At 35.9% G+C, this 23822-nt stretch overlaps 1 protein-coding gene across 1 annotated transcript in view; it reads left to right on the forward strand.

Annotated features, from left to right (window-relative positions):
- Positions 1–23822, forward strand: part of LOC113265664 (ATP-binding cassette sub-family A member 10-like) — a 67209-nt gene that overhangs the window by 29024 nt on the left and 14363 nt on the right. The window contains 14 exon segments of the mRNA XM_057318210.1: positions 3064–3232; positions 7466–7552; positions 8792–8853; positions 8856–8900; positions 9262–9437; positions 9609–9743; positions 10573–10796; positions 12407–12598; positions 12664–12673; positions 14050–14267; positions 15208–15334; positions 16157–16327; positions 16758–16871; positions 22690–22872. Coding sequence (XP_057174193.1) covers positions 3064–3232; positions 7466–7552; positions 8792–8853; positions 8856–8900; positions 9262–9437; positions 9609–9743; positions 10573–10796; positions 12407–12598; positions 12664–12673; positions 14050–14267; positions 15208–15334; positions 16157–16327; positions 16758–16871; positions 22690–22872 — 1913 coding nt within the window.

Raw genomic sequence — 23822 nt, forward strand, 5'->3', positions numbered from 1 at the left:
AACTCCACAGATCACATGCAGAATTTGGGATTCTCTCCTCTAGTCAGTTCCAGTATTGGTGGTGATCCCTGACAACGTCTTCTCTTGTTTTTGTTGAAATGAGAAAAACAATATGAAGCTTTTTATAAACCTTAATTCTTTCATTGGAAGTTGTCTTTCATATTGTGAGATTATAGCCTTTAAATATTTATACTTTTGTTATGAAAATATTTTCTCTCTTTTACAATAGGAGGTTTTTTTTAAAATTGTCCTTAAAGAACACACTATATTCATTAAAAAATATTATTCACCCAAGAAATCTAAGAACCTTAGAACATTGGTGCAGGAAATAAGACAGATTGATATAATCTATGTAGGACCTTTCACTGATGAGATTTGTGTTTTAGGAAGGCCACTTTGACAGCTGTTTGGAGGATGGGCTCAAAGCAGGTGGATATCATAATCTGTGTTAGAGAGGGGGGAGGGGACCAACATGAGGACCAGTGTAATATAGAAGGGAGGACAGACACAGGAAATACTTAGGAGATAGAACAATCTGACTTGGTGGTTAGTTATGTATTAGATGGAGGAACTGAGAAAGGGAGGGGATGAGGGTGGCTTTGGTTTCTAGTTTTGGTTACTAGGGGGTAGAGAAAATGTCTCTTAACTAGGTCAGTAGCAGCAAAAGAGAAGTATCCAAAATTTATTCAATTTTTGACATATTTTTTTAAATGCTGTAAATGCTATGAATAAAACGAATTTTTCAATTTTAATTTTTCTCTTTTAAAAATTTTCCTTTGCTTTTTCAGCCAGAAAAGTGTAATTTCCTTTTCTGGCTAGTTCAGCTCGGGATGTTTCTACATATTTTCATTCTTGAGCATTTCTGCTCTCCCACATTATATCTCTAGAACCATAATACATGATCCTTTTCATTTCTCTTATCGAAGACACTCAATTTCTAGCTATACATTTTCCGTATATTTTTCTATATGCCTCCAACATTTTCTGTTTTCATACTTCTAGAAGTTATATGTTGTTGTATCTCTTCCTCTTTAGCTCTTCTTTTGGGGTGATACTTGCTCAAGTTTATCCCCTTATATTAGCTTACAGTAATAGCTTGTCATGTGACATTACATGAGAAGATTCTGTGTTGTTTAAATTACTCTATAGTCTCTGAAAAATCTATTAAGTTTCCTCCTCTTATCACTAATAAATTCACATTTTGGGGAGACATCATTAAAATGTCATCTCATTTTATTTACTTTGGTTTTTTAGATCCACAACTGAACTTCCTATTAATTATTGCTCTGTTTTCCTTTCTTACCATTAAACTATAAGTCCATTTAAATATCAAACAATTTTTAATCAGTATTACATACAACCCATTTGACCTTGGAGTGATATGAACTACCTTGATGAAAATCCCTGTATAATTTCATGAGGCCATTCAAAACTTTAAGGATTATCTATCTATCTGATTGAAAAAATCTACATAAAATAAAACAAATGAAGATATGCCAGCAACAATTTGATTTATATTTATTTCATTTTCTTAATGGGTTTTTAATATTTCCCATCCTTCCACTTCCGATCCCTTAATTTTAAGTGTCTTCCTTTCTTTCCTTTTTCTATATACCAGTGCGTATGCAGCCTTTTGTCTACCTTTCTGTTCTTAATAACTATTTTTTCTGCTTTTGTTTTATTCTTAGGGCTTTGAAAATGTTGACTTTGGATTTATAATGACTGATATGCTCATTATTTTCAACATTCGTTTTTCTATATTATCAAAATAATATTTATTTCTTCATCTACGATGGCAGGAATCAGCTTGCATAACTTCTCTTTTTAAGTATCCAAGTGGCTAGAAATCCTGAGAATGAGGAAGTTCTTGATGTTTGGTATGATTTCCAAGAGCTACCACTTTATCTTCTTTGATAAACTTTTTTTTTTTTTTTTAGTGAAGCAGAGCTGGGAATTCATCAAAGGCCAAAACACTGTCTTAACTTAAAAATCTTTATAATACTTTACTTTTAACATTGTAAATGTAATTCTCCAACTTTTTTTTTTAAGGATTTTATTTATTCATTCGACAGAGAGAGACAGCCAGCGAGAGACGGAACACAAGCAGGGGAAGTGGGAGAGGAAGAAGCAGGTTCCCAGCGGAGGAGCCTGATGTGGGGCTCGATCCTGGAACGCCAGGATCACGCCCTGAGCCAAAGGCAGACGCTTAACGACTGAGCCACCCAGGCGCCCCATCCAACTTAATAACTTAAATTCAAAATTGATACCAACAGAGAAGGACAAATACTGTATGATCTCACTTATATGTGGAATCTAAAAAAAAAAACCAGTAAAACACAGAAACAAAAAAACCAAACCAAACTTGTAAAAAAAAAAGAGATCAGACTTACAGCTGGAGGAAGGGGGAATTGGAGGAAGGATATCAAAAGGTACAAACTTCTAGGGGCGCCTGGGTGGCTCAGTTGTTAAGCATCTGCCTTCGGCCCAGGGCGTGATCCCAGGGTTCTGGGATTGAGCCCCGCATCAGGCTCCTCTGCTGGGAGCCTGCTTCTTCCTCTCCCACTCCCCCTGCTTGTGTTCCCTCTCTCGCTGGCTATCTCTCTGTCGAATAAATAAATAAAATCTTAAAAAAAAAAAGGTACAAACTTCCAGTTGTAAATATGTCCTAGAGATGTCATGTACAAAATGAGGACTGTAGTCAGCACCGCTGTGTGATACATGGTAAAGTTGTTAAGAACCTAAATCCTAAGAGTTCTTATCACAAGGAGAACATTTTTTTTCTTTTTATTCTTTTCATTTTATTGTATCTATTGAGATGATGGATGTTAGCTGAACCTATCATAGTAATCACTTTACAGTATGTAAATCAAACCATTGTGCCTTAAACGTATACAGTTATAGAGGTCAATTATTTCTGAATAAAACTGGAAAAATAAATCATTAATTGAAAATAGAAAATGGAAAAAATAGGAAAAAATTGGTATCAAGCTACACTAGGACAGATACCATTCTTCCCTGATGTAGATGATTGATTCAGTATCTAACTGTGTCTTGATTGATCAGGTGAAGACGGCCGCCGACATTCACCATTGTTTTTCCTAAAGTCTTCATTTTGGTCCTAACGTCAAAACACTTATTATAAAGTTTTTGAGGACGAAATAAATCATGAGCATTCCTCTGATGACTCTTCTGAACCAGTGCCTCCAGAGTTCCATGGGGAAGAAGCTATAAGGTAACTAACAAATTATGTGCACTCACAGGTGAAAGTTTAATAAACTAAGGTACAACAGGGCCAACCACAGGTCGATGTTATAGATGATGTGTTTTTTGAAAGTTCCTTTCTTTCAGGTGTTTCTGCCATCATTCTAAATGTTCCTTCATCATTTTAAAAGTAAGTATGTTGATATTGTCAGCAGCAAATTCAGTAACTCTATTCATTTTCTTGTCCTTTCCTCTTCTACTTTCTATCCCCACCATTTATAATCTCCTTTGTGCATTCTCTTCTAATACACACACACACAGTATGATATGTATGTACACATATAGTATATAAAATAGACACGTGTAGATTATCTGCCTTTAGGGAGTGTATGGATTAAAGTTGTGAAGTCAAAAGATTTCTCTGTAATTTAGTAGCTTGGTCATTTTTGCTGAACCATGTGAGATCTCTAAACTTCATTTTCTTCCTTTCTAAGAAATGTGTAATATAACTCAACAGTACAATGACTTTTTGAGGAATTTGAAGAATCAGTGAGATAATTAAATATGCCTGTTAGGTAACAGGAACTGGATAAATGTTAGTTATCTTTATCCATATGGGTGTGGTTGATTGACAGGGCATAGAAATAAGAAATAATGTAGAGAAAAGCATTAGTAAAAGTTTTCAAGGGAAACCAGGAAGATGTACAGACAATGACTGCCTAATTCTTAATTTCATCATAATTTAGTGCATGCTTCTCTAGGTGTTTGCTTATTTTATTGAAGGAGATTATTGAGAAATACTCCTAAATGACATTCCATTTATGTGAAGTTATTTTTTTGAAAGTGTATTCTGAGGACAAAATGGAACATAGTGATTACAATGTGCTTCATGGATTTAAACCACCTGGTTTGAATCTTGGCTTAACTGCTCGTTAACTGTGTAATCCCAGCTAAGTTACTTGCCTGTATCTCGGTTTCTGTATCTTAAAAATGGGCATGACACTGGTAATAAGTTTGTTATGAAAAGTAAATGAGCTACCATGCATAAAGCTTTTAGAATAGAGCCTAGCCCATAATAAGCATTCAGTAACTGTTTGCTCTTAGTACTACCCCAGATAAATTCAATCAGATATTCTTGTATCAGTTCACTTATTTTGAAACAGTTAGGTCAAAGATGATTGGCAAAAGTATCTGGGAGAAGGGGAAATGAGCAGGGAGACAACAGAGAAAGGAAAAAAACTATAACCTGACATGGAAAGATCAGAGAGAAAACCATCTCTGGAACTTCTTAAATTCTACCATTTCTAGTAATTTTTCAAGCTGTAACTCCTGTGTGAAAACTTATATAGCTATTTCCATTTATCCTGTTCTTTACCATTAACTTACAGTAACTATGTTGACACCAGAAAACTTAGTTAAATTAACAAGCTAAATCAGGACTAAATCACATTAGGCCCAAAACTCACCTTTTAGCAACATGGTTCCATAAATGCCCAGAACCTCAACCCTGACTCTTATTCATCCAGTGGGCAGTGAAGATGGGTATGGTTGTGTGGTCATTCAGTTCTCCCAAGTGGATACCACCAGTCATCCTATTCAGTGGTCTTAGATCCAATTTGCTGTTAATACTTTAACAGGAAATGAGTGTACCCCCAGGTGTACATATAACAGTTCTAGCCTTTCTAAGCCTGCACACTCTGTCCTCTACCTTGACAGCCCCTCTTTTTACGCTTGATAGCCCAACGTGCCTCAAACCAGCTCCTCAGACCATTCTGGACAAAACTGTTTCTGTGGGCAAATTAGTTACATTTATTCATCATTCATTAAGCCCTCTGCCAGAACTAGGATTCAAAGATGAATGACAGTCTTTAACCTCAGGACAGGCCGAGCCTGAGGGGGAAACAGGCACTTAAATAGATAATTAGTAAAAAGAGTGGTAGAGATGGATGCAAGAATAACCAAACATAGAGAACGATCATCCAACCCAGTCTAAGAGTGGTCAGAAGGAGGTAACTCTTGAGGTGAGTCTTATGGAAGGAAAAGGTCACATAAATTATGATGGGGCATGTGAAGGTTCTTCCAAACAGGGAGTGCAGTGTCACCAACATAGCGCAGAAAGAAACAATGTGTGTGTGTGTCTAAAGAATGAGAAGAAGCTGACATATCTGAGCTTAAAGTACAAGGCTAGAAGAGGGAGAAGTAAATATTAAGAGCTATGGGCCAAATCAGATCACGTAGGTTTTGTTTGCCAAGAAGGACAGGCTGTCCTGTATAGTATGGGGAATCACCAAGTGGTTTTAGGGAGGCAGATTAGACAGCCGGATCTTTGGCAGATCACTTGGACGGCTTTCTGGAATAGATTTGAAGGAGACACAACTGGAGAAATGGGAAACATTCCAAAGGTTGTGTCAGTCTGGGTTTGGTCAGGAGAAGTGAGTTGCTGGAAATATTGTATAAGTGAAGGGATTTGGTATGGGACTTAGTAATTCATAAGTACTAAGAATGGAAGAGGGAGGGTCAAGAAAGTTGTAGCCAGAAAGTCAGGGAAACAGCCACTGAGGACTTTATCCCGATGCATGAAGTGGGTCGGTCTCACTAAGTTTGCTGGGATTCTGTGGGAAAGTTCCCACTGGGTTTCTTAATCTCCAGCAGCAAAGCAGAGCTTGTCAAGAAGTCTGAGAAGCTGCTACAAACCTAGAGTCTGCCCATGTGTCTGCCCCCATGACCTTCAGAGAAAAATGGCCTTTTTTCACTTCTGCTTTCCAGATCTAGCCCAAGTTCTCCTCAAGTCCAATATAGAGAAGGATTTTTGGGAAGTGTAGTTCCTGGTATGTTCTCTGCATTGCAGGAGATGAGGGCTAGGTTGATGGAAAGGGAAAACACCATCAGGTTCAGAGATTGAGGTGAGAGATGATAGGAATCTGGACTAGAAGGTCATAGACAAGTGATGATGGGATAAATTCAAAGAGATTTCATAGCGTTAAATTCATAAGTCCATAAGGTTAAATGATAGTAATTTTGTGGACCACAGGATAAGGTGAGAGAGAGATAAGAAAGAATCAAGGATGTTTCTTAAGCATTTAGTTGGCATTCCTGGGTGGATGCTGAAAACACCAACTAAGAGAACAGAAGCGGGACTGGTTTAGAGGGAAAAATAAAACGCCCTGTGTGGTATCTATGTGCAGATGCAGAGCAAAAAGCTGAATATGTGCGTTTGAGACTTTGAAGAAAGGCCTAAAGACACAAATTTGGGAATCATTAGAATCTAAGTAAGAGTTGAAGCAATGAGAGTGGGCAAAATTATATGGCAAAGATTTGTGAATCAGAAAAATAGTTGGTTAAGTGTGGAATCCAGTTTAAGGAATCCATAAAGTATGCTGAGTGGAATAGTAGGAGAAGGTTATGGAAACCAAGAGGTCAGAACCCAGGAAATAAAGTCTTGCAAGAAGAAAGGAGCTAGCAGCTGTTTAATACAATATCTATTAAACAGTGACTAGAAAGTATCAATGTCCGTTGGATTCTGTAGATTGTCATCGGTGTCTTCGCTGAGGATAGTTTCAGTGGAGTTGTTGGGTCAGAAGCTGTGTTGTCTTAGGCTGGGAATAAATGTGAGATAAAGAAATAGAAACATAAGGGCACCTGGGTAGCTCATTTAGTTGAGCGGCTGCCTTTGGCTCAGGTCATGATCCCAAGATCCTGGGATCTAGGCCCGTGTCTTTAGGCTTCCCTGCTCAGTGGGGAGTCTGCTTCTCCCTCTGTCCCCCTCCCCTGCTCATGTACTCTCTCTTTCTCAAATAAATAAATAAATAAATAAATAAATAAATAAAATCTTTTAAAAATTGGAAACAGAGTAGAGAGACTGTATTTTGATAAATTTGCCTGTGGAGGAGAAGAACAATTAAATAATAGCTAGAGAGGGGTGCAGGACTGAGGGAAAGCCTCTCCCCCTTCCTCCCTTCCTCGCTCTCCTATTCTTTCTTTCTGTCCTTTCAATGGTAGCTCTCCCTTCATTTGCCAACCGAGAGAAACAGCTGGAATATGCGAAATGCCAAGTTTGATAAAGGTATGAGCAGGTCTGTGCAAATCTCTTTGCGGGTGGTGTGAGCTTTTACCACTGCTCTCCTTGGATCGCGTTATGAGGGTGACACCCTACCTGATGAGGTTCAGGATCAATCACAAACTGTAGTATTGGTGGTTAACATAATCTGTGTTATTAGAAAAAGTACTTACCTCAAAGTTGCTTAATCTTTTTTTTTTTTTTCAGAATCAGAAATGTTACAAAAGAATATAATGGAAAATCTGAAAAAGTAGAAGCTTTGCAAGGTAAAGAGAAAGACTTCATTGTTCTGATGTTTTTAATTAAAAAAATTTTTCTTTTGTTTCCTGAAGATACAGACCTCCATAGTAGCAAATTAGAGAATGAGTCTAGATAAAAATAAAAAATTTAAAAAGCCCACATTTCTACTCTGAGGGATAGTCATCGATAATATATTTACACATATATAACATTTTTTTTTAAAGATTTTATTTACTTATTCGACAGAGATAGAGACAGCCAGCGAGAGAGGGAACACAAGCAGGGGGAGTGGGAGAGGAAGAAGCAGGCTCATAGCGGCGGAGCCTGATGTGGGGCTCGATCCCGTAACGCCGGGATCACGCCCTGAGCTGAAGGCAGACGCTTAACTGCTGTGCCACCCAGGCGCCCCACATATATAACATTTTTTAAAATAGGATTGTACTGCATATGCTGATTCATAATCTTTGACTTGGATTTGTCAAACTGAGCTTGCAGTATCACTGGAATTGTTCTTACTTTTATAGGACTTCTCATCACCTGTTTTGGGCTGTGGTTTGTCTTGTTTTTGATTCTCTGACAATATAATTCCACGTGTTGTCTATCTTCAGAGAATCTCTTGAATTTTCTAGGGCGCTAATGGAACCCTATTGTTTCTCCATGGAGTTAGATAATGTTTCAAATATTCAAGAAAAAAATTATCAAGTCCTAACCACTCATATAGAAAAATGCCTGTGACATGTCCTGGGTCCCACAGACCCGTCTAGAGACCATGCCCAAACTTTTGTGATACAAAATAGAGGATTGACCAGTGCCAGGGGAAACTTTACCATCCTCTCCTTAAACCATTCTCCCTCCCTCCAAATATGGAATACATACCCCTTTGCCTCTGTCCCTGGCCCTTCTGTCTCAGCTCTGCGAGCGTCTGGGAGACTGTTTCTTCAGTCACACTGCTTTCCTTGGCCCAGGGAGCAAATACTCTGCTCACTTGCTTTACTCCTGGTAGCCTTTGCTCTGTTCTTTAACATTGAATCAATATATTCTTTGACATTTGAAGGATTTGGGTAAGGAGGAAGGTAAAAGTTTATATTCTCAGTCTTGATCCAATTTCTCCAGAGAAATTAAGGTTTTGTCTTTCATAAATAGACACAATTAAATATATAATTTTAGAGGGCACATAATAGAATACCAATAAATGAAGCTCTGAGATACTTTTGACTCTTAAAAACTTTTGTAATGTCCATTCCATCTGAAAATAATCCAAAGTCTAATTTTCGCATTTTATTCTAAAACAAGCATATTTCTTGACATATATGGGGGACAGGTCACTGCAATACTGGGACACAGCCAAGCTGGTAATTGACACTGCTAAACATTCTGAGTGGGTTGTGTGGTTCTATGGAAGGTAAGAAAATAATTTTAGAAGCAAGTTGGCTGATAAAGCAGGTTCCTCAATCAGATTGTGTAAAACAAAAACCCTTCACTAAAGCAACCTTTTTACACAGTTGAGGAATTTAGAATAGGAAATATTTATTTCATATTTATATAAATTCATGAGAAAGCTTTATCTCCACTCTGCTATTGTTATTCCGTGTCTACTTTGCGTCGATGTGGACCCTGATATTTATGTTAAGAATAATCTGAATTTCTCAATGTATTAATTATGCAATTATGAAATGTGAAGTTTCTTCAACTAATATCCTATCTTACCACTCTTCCTAGAGTTACTATCCTGGTATTGAATACTTTAAAATTTCCATTTACAGGATCAGTCACTACTTATAATACTCAACTCTCTGAAATAACTAATGTGGAAGAAATGAGAAGGAACATTGGATTTTGTCCACAATTCAATATTCAATTTGACTTTCTTACTGTGAGAGAAAACCTCAGGCTATTTGCTAAAATAAAAGGGATTCAGTCAGAGGAAGTGGAAGAAGAGGTAGGTGAACATATTAGAACTAATGCCTTTGAAAATAATTTACTTTGCTCTTGACCATATTTTTGTTTATTATTTTATTTTTAATAAATAAAGCTTAACTGATGAAGTTCTTTTAAAATAGATTTCTCCTAATTATTAGAAGAACTGATGAAAATATTTTGTATTATGTAGATTTTTTTTCAATATGTAAAAAGAGTTATGATGGAATTGGACATACAAAACATTCAAGATGTTATAACTAAAAAATTAAGTGGTGGACGGAAGAGAAAGCTAACATTTGGGATTGCCGTTTTAGGAAATCCTCGGGTAAGAGGAAAAAAATATTTTTTGAGATTAATTTGTGTGTGTGTTTTTTAAGATTTTATTTACTTATTTGAGAGGGAGTGCAAGAGAGAGAGAGAGCATGAGCCAGAGGGGGTGGGCAGAAAGAGAGGGACAAGCAGACTCCCCACTAAGCAGGGAGCCCAACACAGAACTTGATCCCAGGACCCTGAGAGCATAACCTGAGCCAAAGGCAGACTTTCTGTTACTTAAAACCAGTGTCTGGAAATAGTCATTGGGATGTCAGTCATCAGTGATGAACTAATCCTGTGGAGGAGTTCTAGATGACAGAGGAGACCTTTTAGAAACTCAGCTACAGGGGCACCTGGGTGGCTCAGTGGGTTAAGCATCGAACTCTTGATTTTGGCTCAGGTCGTGATCTTGGGGTAATGGGGTTGAACCCTGCGTCAGGCTCTGCGCTCAGCATGGAGTCTGCTTGAGATCCTCTCCTTCAGTCCCTCCCCACACTCGTGCACACGCGCTCTCTGTCTCTCGAATGAGTAAATAAAATGAATCTAAAAAAAAAAAAAGAAACTCAGCTACATACATTTATATTTGTGTTTTTGCACAAACCTTGCTCTGCAAAAATGCCTTAGTAAAGAGCTGCTGCTATTGGTATGAAAGAATAAATGCTTCCCAAGAAGCCTAATCCATCCTCAAAAATTAATTTACTCTCTCATTGGAATTATAGTTTTCTGAAGGACAGATTTTGAATATGAGTTATGGATATCAGTAGCTTAACATGTTAGAAGTGCTGTTTCAAATATTCTAGTGTATTTTTAAAGTTCGTAAAGAGAAAGGGCAAATAACATAGCCCATTATAATGGTTTATTACATGGTTGCAGATTTTGGCATTCGGAAACAGGAGAAAGTCAATGAGACAAGAGATACTAGAACTGAGTCTGAAATGCAACAGGGTCCTTGTTCTCTTCCTGGATTGAGAAAGGTCATTAGTACTGGAACTTTCTGGAACCAACAGGTCTGTGCCATGGCAAGGCTTCGCTTCTTAAGGCGTGAAAAGAAAGCACTTTTGTCCTTGTAAGTATCAGACTACTTTAAATCTCTCTAGTCAATGTATGAAAAAAAGTTTAAATGTGAAGAAAATAAGTCTATTAACTTCTTCACCCATTTAACAAAGTTTTTGGAGTGACTGTAAATGTTATCCTACAGTAGTGAGCACAGTTGACAAGGTCTTTCAAATTACATCTTGTGGGGGAGAAAAATACCCATGAAATAATTACCCAATAAATATGTTAATTGTTCATTATATCACAAATCTTTATTGAAGCCTGTTATGTGCTAGACATTGTTTTAGGTGCTGTGGTGTTTACCTTCTGGTTGGGAGGAAAAGGTAACAAATAACAAATATAAAAACTAAATAAATTATATAATAGATTATGCAGAATAGAGTAGGGGATGGGAAAGGCTGGTGGGAGTTAGGAGTTCATTGTAATTCTAAATAAGGTGGTTAGTGTTGGCCTCATTGAAATGGTCACATTTGAGCCAAGATTGGAAGAGCCAAGCAAATAAAAGGGGGAGAACACCAGTTTAGAGCAGAAAGCATCAACTGTGTTTGGCAAAAGGGAATCATCAAAGGTTTTAAGAAGAGAAGGTCTGAAAGTAGACAACTCTTTTGAGGTGCTTGACCATGGAGAGAGTAGAAAGAGCAGTAGTAGCTGAAGGGAGATTGAAATTAGGAGGAAGTTTCTTTTTCCTTTCTTTGTTCTTTAATGAATGGGAGACATTAGAACATGCTTTAGTCATGATGGGAATATGCCAGTAGGATGAAATAATGGAAGATGAGCAAATTGAGCAAGGTCTCAGGTAGGGTGGCAAGGGTCTGGATCCAGAGCTATATTGAGAAATGACTTTGATAGGGAGCAAAAACAGCATCTGTTACAACAGAAAGGAACACTGAAAGGATGTTTTCTGGGGTTTTTTTGCGGGGGGGGGGAGGTGATAATACCAGGAGGGCTTTCTGTCTGATGGACTTCATTTTTTCCCTATGAAATATGAGGCTGAGAGTGAGGAAGAAGGAGGTAGAGCCTGAGGTCTGATGAGAAAGTAGTCATTGCAAAGACTGGACTCATAACCTTATTAGAGAAACAAAAAGATTACTTGAAAGACTTTTACTCATTGTTTCAGCTGGGAAAATGAATTTTAGGATCTGAAAATAGTGCATTATATGTGGCATCTAGTTTCGTGAAAGTTAAAGTACATATAAAACAGCAGCTGATGAAAGTTAAAATTTAACTTGAAATTGTGCACATTACAAGTCTGAGGGCAGTATGAAATCAGGTTTCTTTCCCTTTAAAACTACCTAGGCAGGCTGTTGGAGGCTCCTGGCATCCCGTCAAATCTTCAAACCATTTTTCCTGTTGTCCTTGTCAACCATCACACCCACAGAGGAACCCACTTGGATCTTACCTTCTCTTTTTGATGCTCTATTATCCTTGGCAATCTTGCAAAGTGATAGTGATTTATGGAAAATTTTGAGCCTGTTTTCAGATTAGTCTTATTTTCACTTTATGTAACTGAAGGCCATATTTGTATGTTGAATTTCCATAGGTTGGCATTTATATAGCATGTCTGTGACTTAAATAGAGGGAAAATGTTTTAGACTTGCATTTTAATTTTCTTTTCCTTAGGTTACTGGTACTTGGTATTCCTTTTACCCCCACCATTTTCAAGAAGATAGTGGATGTGGTATCTAATTACACTCATTGTTGGGAGCTTTCATCCAGTATGTATTTCCTTTCTCTGAAACAACCCTCACAGGCTCCTCTTACTGGTCTGTGGTCATCAATAATACAGGTGAGAAATAGGGATTCAATTAGTAAGTAAGAGTAGTAAAAAGCAACTCAACTGTTCTATATCAGTATAACTTGAGTCTTTTTTGGGTAAGGTATAAAATTGTAATCCTTTAAAGAGCATGTTTTCTCTTAAAGAGATCATCTTTTATTAGTGATTTTATTTGTTGTCAAAGCAATGCATGTTTTGCAACAATGTGGATAGATCTTGAGGACATGATGCTAAGTTAAATAAACCAGACAGAGAAAGGCAAATACTGCATGGTATCACTTATAAGTAGGGAAAAAAATAGTCCAACTCCTAGAAATAGAGAGTAGAAAAGCGGTTGCCAGGGACTAGAGGGTAGGGGAAATAGTGTTAGGCTGGTAAAAAGGTATGAGCTTTCAGCTATAAGATCTAAAGACCTAATGTGTAATATGGAGGCTATAGTTGATAACACTGTATAGTATAATTGAAATTTGCTAAGTAGAACATAAACGTTCTTATATATACACACATGTGTACACACACATACAAATATATACATGTGAGGTGATGGATATGTCAACGAGATAGGAGAAATCCCTTCACAATGTATATGTATGTCAAATCATTATGATGTACATTTTAAGTATCTTACAATTTTGTTTGTCAATTATACTTCAATAAAGCAGAAAAAAGCAATGCATGTTTAATAGAGAAATTGAAACAATACTAAAATATGTAATATAGAGGGTAAAATTCTCTCATTTCTTTTTATTTTATTTATTTATTTATTTATTTATTTATTTATTTATTTATTAGAGAAAGCATGAGCAGGGGGAAGGGCAGAGAAAGAGGGAGAAGCAGACTCCCCTGCTGAGCAGGGAGCCCAAGGGTGGGGGGGCGTTGGGGCGGTGGTGATCACACAACCCTGAGATTATAACCTGAGAGGAAGGCGGACGCTTAACTGACTGAGCCACCCAGGCACCCCTCTAATTTTATTTCTTATTTTTCCATCTAACTGTTAATAATTTGGTAAATGTCTTCTACACTCTTTTCCTTTATAAAAACATAAACTCACTATTTATAGAACCATCTTATATTTGAAAATATATTTTCTGAATTGGAATTGTATCAAAGGGTCCTACAATTCTTTCTGTCACATAAGATCTAAATCTTTTTTTTTTTTTTTTAAAGATTTTATTTATTTATTTGACAGAGACAGCCAGCGAGAGAGGGAACACAAGCAGGGGGAGTGGGAGAGGAAGAAGCAGGCTCACAGCGGAGGAGCCTGATGTGGGGCTCGATCCCATAACGCCGGATCACGCCCTGAGCCGAAGGCAGATGCTTAACCGCTGTGCCACCCAGGCGCCCCAAGATCTAAATCTTTGACATCTTTCCATGCTAGTGAATGTTCATCTGTTTCATGTATAGAATAAGTCATTTGGATTACCAAAATAATGCACTTACGGCAATTCAACAATTCAAAAAGGCTGAAGTGTCAAAGAAAAATTAATAGTCTCCTCAACCTAATTCCACCCTGGTAATTTATAAATTATACAATAAGTATATTTACTTTAGTAATTTGGAACTCATATTTGTGTGTGTGTTTTTAAAGGATTACAGATTTTCAGTTGCATGTAATACCAAGAGAATGACTTGTTTTCCTGTTCTTATGGGAATTGTTAGCAATGCCCTTCTTGGAATTTTTAATTTTACGGAACTTATTAAAACAGAGTGAAGCATATTGCCTTTTGTAAATATGGTACTGACTTGTGTAAGAGACAATTTAGCGAGGGATAAAGGGCAAGAACTCTATAGCCTACCACCTGGGTTTGAATCCTATTTCATGTATTTCCTATTTATTAGCAAGTTTCTTAGCCATTCCTTGCTTCACTGTCTTCATCTGTAAAATGGGGAATATAATTGTACCTACATTATATGATTATTGTGAGGATTAAATGAATTTCCTAAGTACCTAGAACAGAGCCTGACATATACATTTTTCATTTATTCTACAAATACTTCTTGTCTACCTGGTACTTTCAGGGGTATTTTTTTTTTTATATGAAATAAGGCAATTTCTGTACTCTTTTTTCTTTTTGGTCTATTGTTATAATAGTAATAAATTATCCTGTCTGGAAAACAACTTAGATTTATAGTAAGACCCATCCATGCCTTAAAGATTAAACGTTTCTAGAAGTCAAGAAATTATTTATGCAGGACAGATTTGTTCTCCTCTAATTATAGCTTGCAGCTAGGGACAGGAACAGAGGAACAGCTTTAAGACAATTACTATTAGAGTTTTAGTGGCTGTTATCTATAATTCATCTACTGGGAAACAGGAAACTGAAAATGGCAGCTTCCGAGAATATCAGTGTGCTCCAAATAGTATGTGTCTTCATTTAACAATTACTACATGCAAATGTGAAAGAGAACCTGCTCATGCTCTCTAAATACACGCCTATAAAATTCAGATTTTTAAACTTTCTTTTGATATCATGCAGTTCTGGGAATGGGACCTGCTATTAGGGGTAACAAAGTATGGTTCCTTCTCTCTTTGTTTGCTTCTTAAATTAGGTATATGCTTCCATTCTGAACTTTTCACTATTATTTCTCAAGAACATATAAAACTATGTTTGATTGTATGACATGTAACAATTTCGACAGCTTACAGATGTGCTTTGAACTTCCAGAATGTCTTAATGGTGGGCATTGGTTCTTTGAATGGACCCTTATTTCTCTTGGTCCTTGCAAACTGCATTTCTCCTTACATGGGCATGAGCAGCGTCAGGGATTGCAAAGTAAGAGGGGGAGGGGAAGGGAGGGAGAGAACAGAGGGAGAGGGGAAGGGAGGAGGAGAAACATGATTTTATCTGACTTTAGTAGTTAGAATTTCATTGTTCTATGCACTCAGGATAGCTCTTCAAGAAAAATATGTTTACACATAAATTATGTCATTTGCTCTAATCTCATCATAGATTTTATTAAATGGTTAATCTTGATGTCAAAGGGGTCAGAAAGTTAACTATTCAACACAGTGAACTTGCCTCACCTTTAAAGGGAATCATACTAAATCAACTGTAGAAGTGAAATGTGCTATGTTTCGACGTCATGTTGTTATTTCATGATTTCAAAGGGAATTTGTATTTTTTAACAGAGCATCAAATAGAAGATATACCATGTTTCCAAAGCTTTAACTATGCTTTTATAAATTGGCCTTTAAAAAATTATGTGATAGTCATTTTTGTTTCTCTACATCAAAGGGCAAATCAATTTTACTAATAAGTCAGACCTTTCCTGTTGAGCCATTGGCTATACATTCCCACATCGGGTGTCAGATACTTAGGAGAATGCTATTTTCCAGTCACAGAGACACGGTTTTCTTTGGGATAGTATTAGTATTTTAGTTGTGCCGAAGCCTGTTTACCTAAACTTAGGTGAGAAAGTTACTGAAGCTCAGATTCACCATATAAAATAATACAGATGAAAAAAAAAAAAACCCTAACTGCTACTACAACACGCTATTTCTCAATTTTATAAAAAATTAATATATTTGCATAAATGAAATACCTTTTCTACCTAACGTTTCAAACCCTTCTGTATCCCTTCTGTTTCTTTATCAGCAAAAAACTCAGTCTCAGTTATGGATTTCAGGCCTGTGTCCTTCAGCATACTGGATTGGACAGGCTCTGGTGGACATTCCATTATACCGCTTGGTTCTTTTTTCAATATATTTAATTAACTACTTCATGATTTTGGAACTCAACTTTTCAATGGGACTCATGTTTGCTCTTGTAAGTGATCATTTTTTTTTCACCAGGCCAAATATAATAATAGAATCAAAACAAATAATCTACTTTCATGAACACTGTGTTATTAACAAAAGGCATACGTAAGAAAATCACCTTACAGGGGCACCTGGGCGGCTCAGTTGTTAAGCGTCTGCCTTTGGCTCAGGACATGATCCCAGAGTCCTGGGGTCGAGCCCCACGTCAGGCTCATCCCCTGGGAGCCTGTTTCTTCCTCTCCTGCTCCCCCTGCCTGTGTTCCCTCTCTCACTGGCTGTCTCTCTCTCTGTCAAATAAATAAATAAAATCTTAAAAAAAAAAAAAAAGAAAGAAAGAAAATCACCTTACACACCCTTATAAGCTAATTATCTCTCCATTCCCTGTCACACATGGGACCAGCCAGCTCTCATCTTGCTGTCGACCTTATTGTTCGCAGGTGGTTTGCATAGCTGGTTGTTCAGCCTCTCTTGTATTCTTCACATACGTGATTTCATTCATCTTTCACAACAGGAGAAAGAATAGTGGTTTTTGGTCTCTTGGCTTTCTTATTGTAAGTACCTGTCTATGCAATATGCACATTTATATTAAATTTTCTTAAAGCTTATTTTTAAAAAATGCACAGTTAAGTGTATACACTTTATTGTTCATTTTCTTTCTCCTGTTTTCCATCTCTTCTTTGAGGTTTTTCTTTTATATCTCTGTTTCTTTGGAGAGGAGCAAAATATCTGTAGAAATCCTGGCATGGCTCATCTATCATCAAAGACTAGATCACTTGGGACAGTTCCCTCATTTTACAGAGTGGGAAAAACTTAAAAGAATCATGCCTGAACCCAAGCCTTTCCACCCAGTGTAATTTCCTCCTGAATAATTCTACTTATTAAAAAAAAAAAGAAAAAAAAAAAGAAGTGTGATAGGTGGCCATATTGACTAGTTACATAATCAAACAAACATGGAAATGTTTGATTAATAATATGTCTTGTTGACATTTTGAGAAGATAACATAGCTTTCTGACCATATTGGATATTAAAACAGTTAAGATTCACCTTAAGAACTAACAAGGCCAGCCACATCCAAATCATAACTTTAATCTCATAAGCAGTGTATAGATAGCTCTGTCCCCAATCCCATTTCAGACATGTCCTTAGTTTGGGGACCAGTAGTGAGAAAGGGAGCAAGGTATCCTTTTATTCTTCCATTTTCTTCTGGATTTCCCTTTCTCCTGTATATCATGGGGACAGGATGGAGGGTTTAGGGGTAAACAGACCCAACATCTTACTTCTTTCGGGCTGTTATAGTCACAGGGGCTGGTCTTTGTGGATAATATCCAAAGATTAGATTTAGTGTGGACAGGAATGTCACAAATACAACCAGTTGGACAATTCAGCATGCCAGCAGAAATCCTAAAGACTACTAAATTGCTTCTTAGGTCCTCCCTGCAATACCTAATCATAATTTCTTGGGTCAACTTTATAAGTGGTTGTGCTACAATAGTCAAATGTCTTAACAAGGTAATGCCTCCTTAACTATTGGAATTAGTCCTTGATCTATTTGGTTTTTTCCCTTATGTTTCCCAATAAAAGGTGGATTTGTCAGTTTCATCCTTTAATTTAATCAATTTTTGCTTTATATATTTTGAGACTATAGGTGAAAATCATAAGGAAGAAAAGATACATTTCCAGAATTTAGTCTTTTCTCTCCAGGTCTGCACAGTTCAAAATCATGTTTTTAGAGGGTCGACTGTATTTCATTGGGGCATTCGGGTCTGGAATCATTATGTACTGACCCTATTTATTCTAATAATGGGTTTTGGTCCTAAAGTCAATATATCAGATATTAATAAAAGTACACCACATCTCTTTTATTTAGTATTTGCCTGGTAAATCTTTTTGCATGTGTTAACTTTCACCCTTTCAGTATCCCTTATGCTTCAATGTGTGTCTATTGTCAACTGAATATAGTTGGATTTTATTTGTTGTTGTTTTTAAATTCAATCTGACAATCCATGCTTTTAATTTAATGAATTTCGTATGATTATTAATATAATTCAATTTGTTTATATCACTTTACTTTATGACTTTATATTTTACTTATGGCTTTATTTTTTTATATATTTACTTTATGGCTTTATGTCATATTTATTTTATGGCTTTATATATTTATATGCATTATGTGGCTTCCTGTCTTTCTTGCTTTTGGTTTTTGATTCACTCAAATTCGTTTATTCTCTTTTATTCTACATTTTATACTCTTCTGTTTTGGAAGTCAGAAACCAGATTTTATTACCTTGGTGGTACTCTGCATTAGTTTGCTGCAAATGCCACAATAAAGTACCACAAATTGGGTGACTTCAACAACAGAAACTTATTTTTTATAATTCTGTAGGTAGAAGTCCAAGATCCAGGTGTCTGCAGAGTTGTTTTTCTGAGGCCTTCTTCTTGGCTTGTAGATGGCCATCATCTTTCAGTGCCTTTATGTGGTCTTTTGTGTGTGGCTGTGTCCAAATTTCCTCCTCTTATAAGGACAATAGTCAAATTGGATTAGGAACAACCTCTAAGACCTCTTTAATCTTAATTACCACTTTAAAGACCCCATCTCCAAATACAGTCATATTCTACTAGGCTTAGAACTTCAACATATGAATTTTGAAGGGGATGCAGTTCAGCCCCTGATGTCCATGACTTATTCCCCCCGTATTAAATTTAACAAAGCCTAAAGTTAGCCAATATCCTAATTACTTCCAACACCATGTTTGGAGACTTTATGATCAATAATTGCTCACCCTACTTACATGCTGTTCTCTAGTGTTTTGTTCTTTCTTTTGCTAAATCTCACAAATAAACATTATTATTATTATTATTATTATTATTATTAATTTTAAGAAGTTAAAAAAGATTCGTAGACACTTTGTTGGCCATTCTTTGTTCACCATTCACACTTCGAGCTTAGTCTTTTCTCTCTCTCACTAGGGCCATTTTTTTTTATTATAATTTTTTCACTCTCATTCTTAAAAGTTAATTTTACCACATATGCATTTCTTGGTTGACAATTATCTTCTTTTATCTCATAAATTTACTTAACCTCTTGCTGACATTTTTGCTATTGAGATGTCTGCTGTCAGTTCTTTTGCCATGCCTTTGTAGAAGATCCGTCTTTGCTTTTAAGGTCTTTGACTTTAGCGTCTTTAATTTCATTACAGTGTTTCTAGGTATGGATTTTTTTTAATTTATCTTTTTTTAAAGTGAATTATGCTGCATGAATCTATAAATTCTTTTATCAGTTCAGGGAAATTCTCAGCCAGTATCTCTTCAAATATTACCTCTCTTACTAAAGTAAAAATAAAACATTTATTCTTTGCTCTCTGGACTCTACTGAGATAATATTAGTGTTGTTCTCAGTCTATCCTATACATCTCTTAGCATTTTCTGCAAATTTTCTATGTCCTTGTCCTTGCTGCACTCTGGGAAATGCTCCAGACTTTCTGTCCAACTCACCTATTTCTTATTCAGCTCTTTCTAAGCTTTTTCTGATGGTTGGCTGACTTTTAAAACTTTCAACTTTTTTTTTTTTAATAATAATTTTTTTTTCTAAGACTCTATTTGGTTCTCTTTCAGACATGTCCAATTATTCCTCATGGTCTTTCGTGACTTGCCTGTGTTCTTTATTCCAAGTTTGATTTCCTTATACATTTAATTGAAAATAATATTTGTACTTGCTATTTGACAATTCTAATAGTCTACAGATAGTTTTAATACGTGTGTATGTGTCTTTTTTTGCGTTTTTGTTTTTTTCCCTCCTGTTTCACCCTTATTGTGGCTGGCTGCTCTGTGTATTTGGCTTTCTTTCCTTTTTCTTTTCTTTTTTTTTTTTTTAACTGGGAGCACATTTTTAGTTGACCTTTATTATTTTTAAAAAAAATTTTTTTTATTATATTATTTAGTTGACCTTTAAGTATGGAACTCTCAAGATCTCAAATTGGGGATCTCTTCATCCTAAAAGAATTTTCAGTTACTTTTGCAAGAAGAATAGTGTAGAACCCATGTAGGATTGCATAAGCCATCTTAGAGTATCATGCCTTCATATGGGATTTGCAAGGAATATTGTAAAGAGGGTTACTTTTTATTCTATTGAAGGTACTTGGAGGGAAGGACCTTAAGGAGGGCCTAAGTCTTTGCCTGTCTATCCCTGAACTGGAATAGGCATTTGTTCCCAGGTTGCTCAGATTTAGTGTTTACTTAATGGTCCAAGTCATGTTTCAGACTTTGTTTTTGCCCTTAAAGAATTCCCTCACTGTTTTTCTGAGACTAGCAGTGTACTATTTGAAGGACATTTGTTTTAAATGGTATGGGTAAGGTCTTTTTTGGGATATCTCTTCCTCCATATTCCTACATATAGAAGTCCACCACTAACTTGTAAAACTGCAGTTTTGTAAAGCAGTGAATGTAGAATCTAGTTTACAGCAGATGGAGGAGTAAATATAGAAGGGGGAAGTAGAAACAGGAAGTGTTTTAGAACTCCTTAAAATGTTGTTATTGTTTGCCAGAGGGAAGATTTAATGGGAGGATTCTTTTTTATTTTCCTGATGTTTGGGACAAGATAGATGAGGTAATTAGTGCAAGAAGATAATGAAAAGAAAAGGAAGAGGAGGAAGGAGGTAGGGTGGTCAAAGATAAGTTATTTCATTGCATTTATAGAATTAGAACATTTAACTTCAGTTTTCTAAAACTTAAGATATATTGCTATTTGTTTTGTTAAAGCAAAACCTTTCATCATTATAAATGGTATGGGCAATAAATCTTCAAGAAGATTGGGATACAAGGCTATAAAATAAACTAATGAACCCTAAGATTATTTCCATTTGTGTTTTTCCTTCAGAAAATGTTGCTTGTGCTTGTGGAGGGAACGTTATTTATATGCTTTTTTGTTCTGTTATCTGTTTCATATGTATCTTGACACCCACCATATTGTACATTGACTTCATGTATGGACAGTTGACTCATACAACAAAAAGTATAGTGGTTAAGAGTTTGGGCTCTGGAGTCAGATAGTCCCCCAGTTTGAGTCCTTGATCTAGCACACAATAGCTAGAAGTCATTGGGCAAGTTACTTCAGTTATCTGAACTTCAGAAAATATGTGAAATAACAATAGTACTCTAAAGGGTTAGGATTGAGTTTTTCAAAGCACATTAACTATCATCAAAGTACTTGGTAAACAGTAAATCTCCATAGATACTCAATAGGAGCTCCTATCCTCTTCTCTTTCTCCTCTTTTCTTACAACTACAGTAACTGAAGTGCCACTTAACAAAGTGTTTTGCATAAATTGGACCCTTAATATGTATCTTTTTGATTGTTGATGAATAAAAAACATAAAAAGGATAAATCCTCCTTACTCAATGCCTTCCCAATATTCATTCATTGATATTAATTGCATTTCTCTGTTTCATGCCAGACACTTGGCTTGAAAAAAACAGTCTTTGCAATCAGAGGACTTACATTCAATGGAATATGTAAAAGAAATGAAACCAAACCAAACCATTCTTCAGAATGTCCCCTGGATTTGTTATGGAAGGAGAACAGGAGCCAGGGAGTCCGCTTAGGAAACTATCAAAGTAGTCTCAGTGGGAATATGGGTGGGCTGCTGCATGTGCAGTGCTATGCTGTCCCTATTATTTTTCTCTGAGGATTTTTTTTTTTTTTAGCATAGTTGACACACAGTGTTCCATTAGTTTCAGGTGTACAACATAGTGATTCCACACGTTTATACATTATGCTATGCTCACCGTAAGTGTAGCTATCATCTGTCACCATACAATGCTATTACAATGTCATTGACTCTATTTCTAATGCTGTGCCTTTTGTCCCCATGACTTAGTCATTCCTCTGAGGATGTTTCAAACCTTTCAATATTCCTACGTTAGTATCAAAACGGATAATTCTTGTATTTCTCCTGTTGCTTGAACATGGCTATAAATACTCACCTCAGTATTTATTTTGTCCTTTTATCTTTTAAATCCCAAGTCATATCGGCAGTTAATTCTTAATTATACCCTGATGCTGAAAGCATTTGAGGATTTGGGTGATAAAGTAAATAATGCTACATCCCCTTCTTTTATTGTTGCTCTCCATCCATGTCAGATAGTGCAAAATCTTTTAGATATATATATGTCAGACTTTTTTATAATCCTGTGTTTCAGTTGTAATGATAGTATCATGCTTCCTAAAGAGGAAATCCTAACAATATTGCTATATATAAGGTGAAAATTGAAAATGAGAATGTCTCCTAGGATAACAGATCATTCATAGAAAATAGCTTAAAATATTATATATGACTGAGAAAATTATAATGCCTCTGGCTGTTTTTCTTCTAGGTCTCATTACTTTTACTCAACTTCCTATCATCAGTTGAATTTGAAAAACCCAGTTTCATTTTATGCATGATTTCAATGCCTTTCTTCACTTTAATAGTTGAATTTGAAAAACCCAGTTTCATTTTATGCATGATTTCAATGCCTTTCTTCACTTTAATTGGATTTTTTGTGTTTTTAGTAAAGGTAAGCAATATTACGTACTGTGTGACTGGCCTTAACCGTGTAGCCCATTAATAAAATCTTTGCCCAATGTTGGAACAGGTGTAAAATTTAGAAGTTAGTCAATGCTGATAAATTCTGAAATTAAGATTGCAAAACTGAATAAGGCTGATACCTGTGTTTAAGTCCCTTTTCCTAAAATGTAAGACTGCATGGAAGATATGACATACTGCATTCTTTGATTGCTTGCGACTTAGTGTCAATAAATTGCTATGGAGATGTGATTGCTAAGGGAAGAAAAGTGTGTGGCTACCAGGCACTTCTGGGAGAAACCAAGCACTTCTGGGAGAAACCAAGCACTACCGAAAATGTGGGGCAACTGTTGATAAATCTCATCTACCTCACAGTTCTGTACTTTACCACTTCCACTAACAAGAGACTTGCAAGTGTTCTCCTTAACGAGCACAGTGTAATGTATGGAACTGTTGAATTACTATATTGTACTTCAGAAACTGATATAACACTGTATGTTAATTAACTGGAATTAAAATAAAAACTTAAATAAAATAAAAGAATAGTTAATGCTATATAGTGTTTTTTTAAGGCAGATAAAAAATATTCATTTGAAGGATGAATTGGAATAATTGTAAAGCTATAGTCAAGATATCTTATTTTATTCCATTGAGCCTATTAAAAGGATTAAAGTGATGTTTGTTCTTAAAATGTAATATATGTATCCTGCCAAGCCTACTAAATGGTAATAATTTTTAAAAATCTCTTTAAGATTTACTGGCAGAGAAAATATTCGACTTTTCTAAGGAAACATACATTTTTAATGAAATGAATAATGAGAATTATATCCTCTCCCTTGTTTACCTATTTTCTAGAACTATAAGAGATGCAAAACTAAATTTAGTGCTTAGCTTCAATAGTTATCTTTTTCTGATATTTAACACATCTATTTCTAGTTATTT

Source organism: Ursus arctos, unplaced genomic scaffold, assembly GCF_023065955.2.
Source record: "Ursus arctos isolate Adak ecotype North America unplaced genomic scaffold, UrsArc2.0 scaffold_24, whole genome shotgun sequence".
NCBI classification, from domain to species: Eukaryota; Metazoa; Chordata; class Mammalia; order Carnivora; family Ursidae; genus Ursus; species Ursus arctos.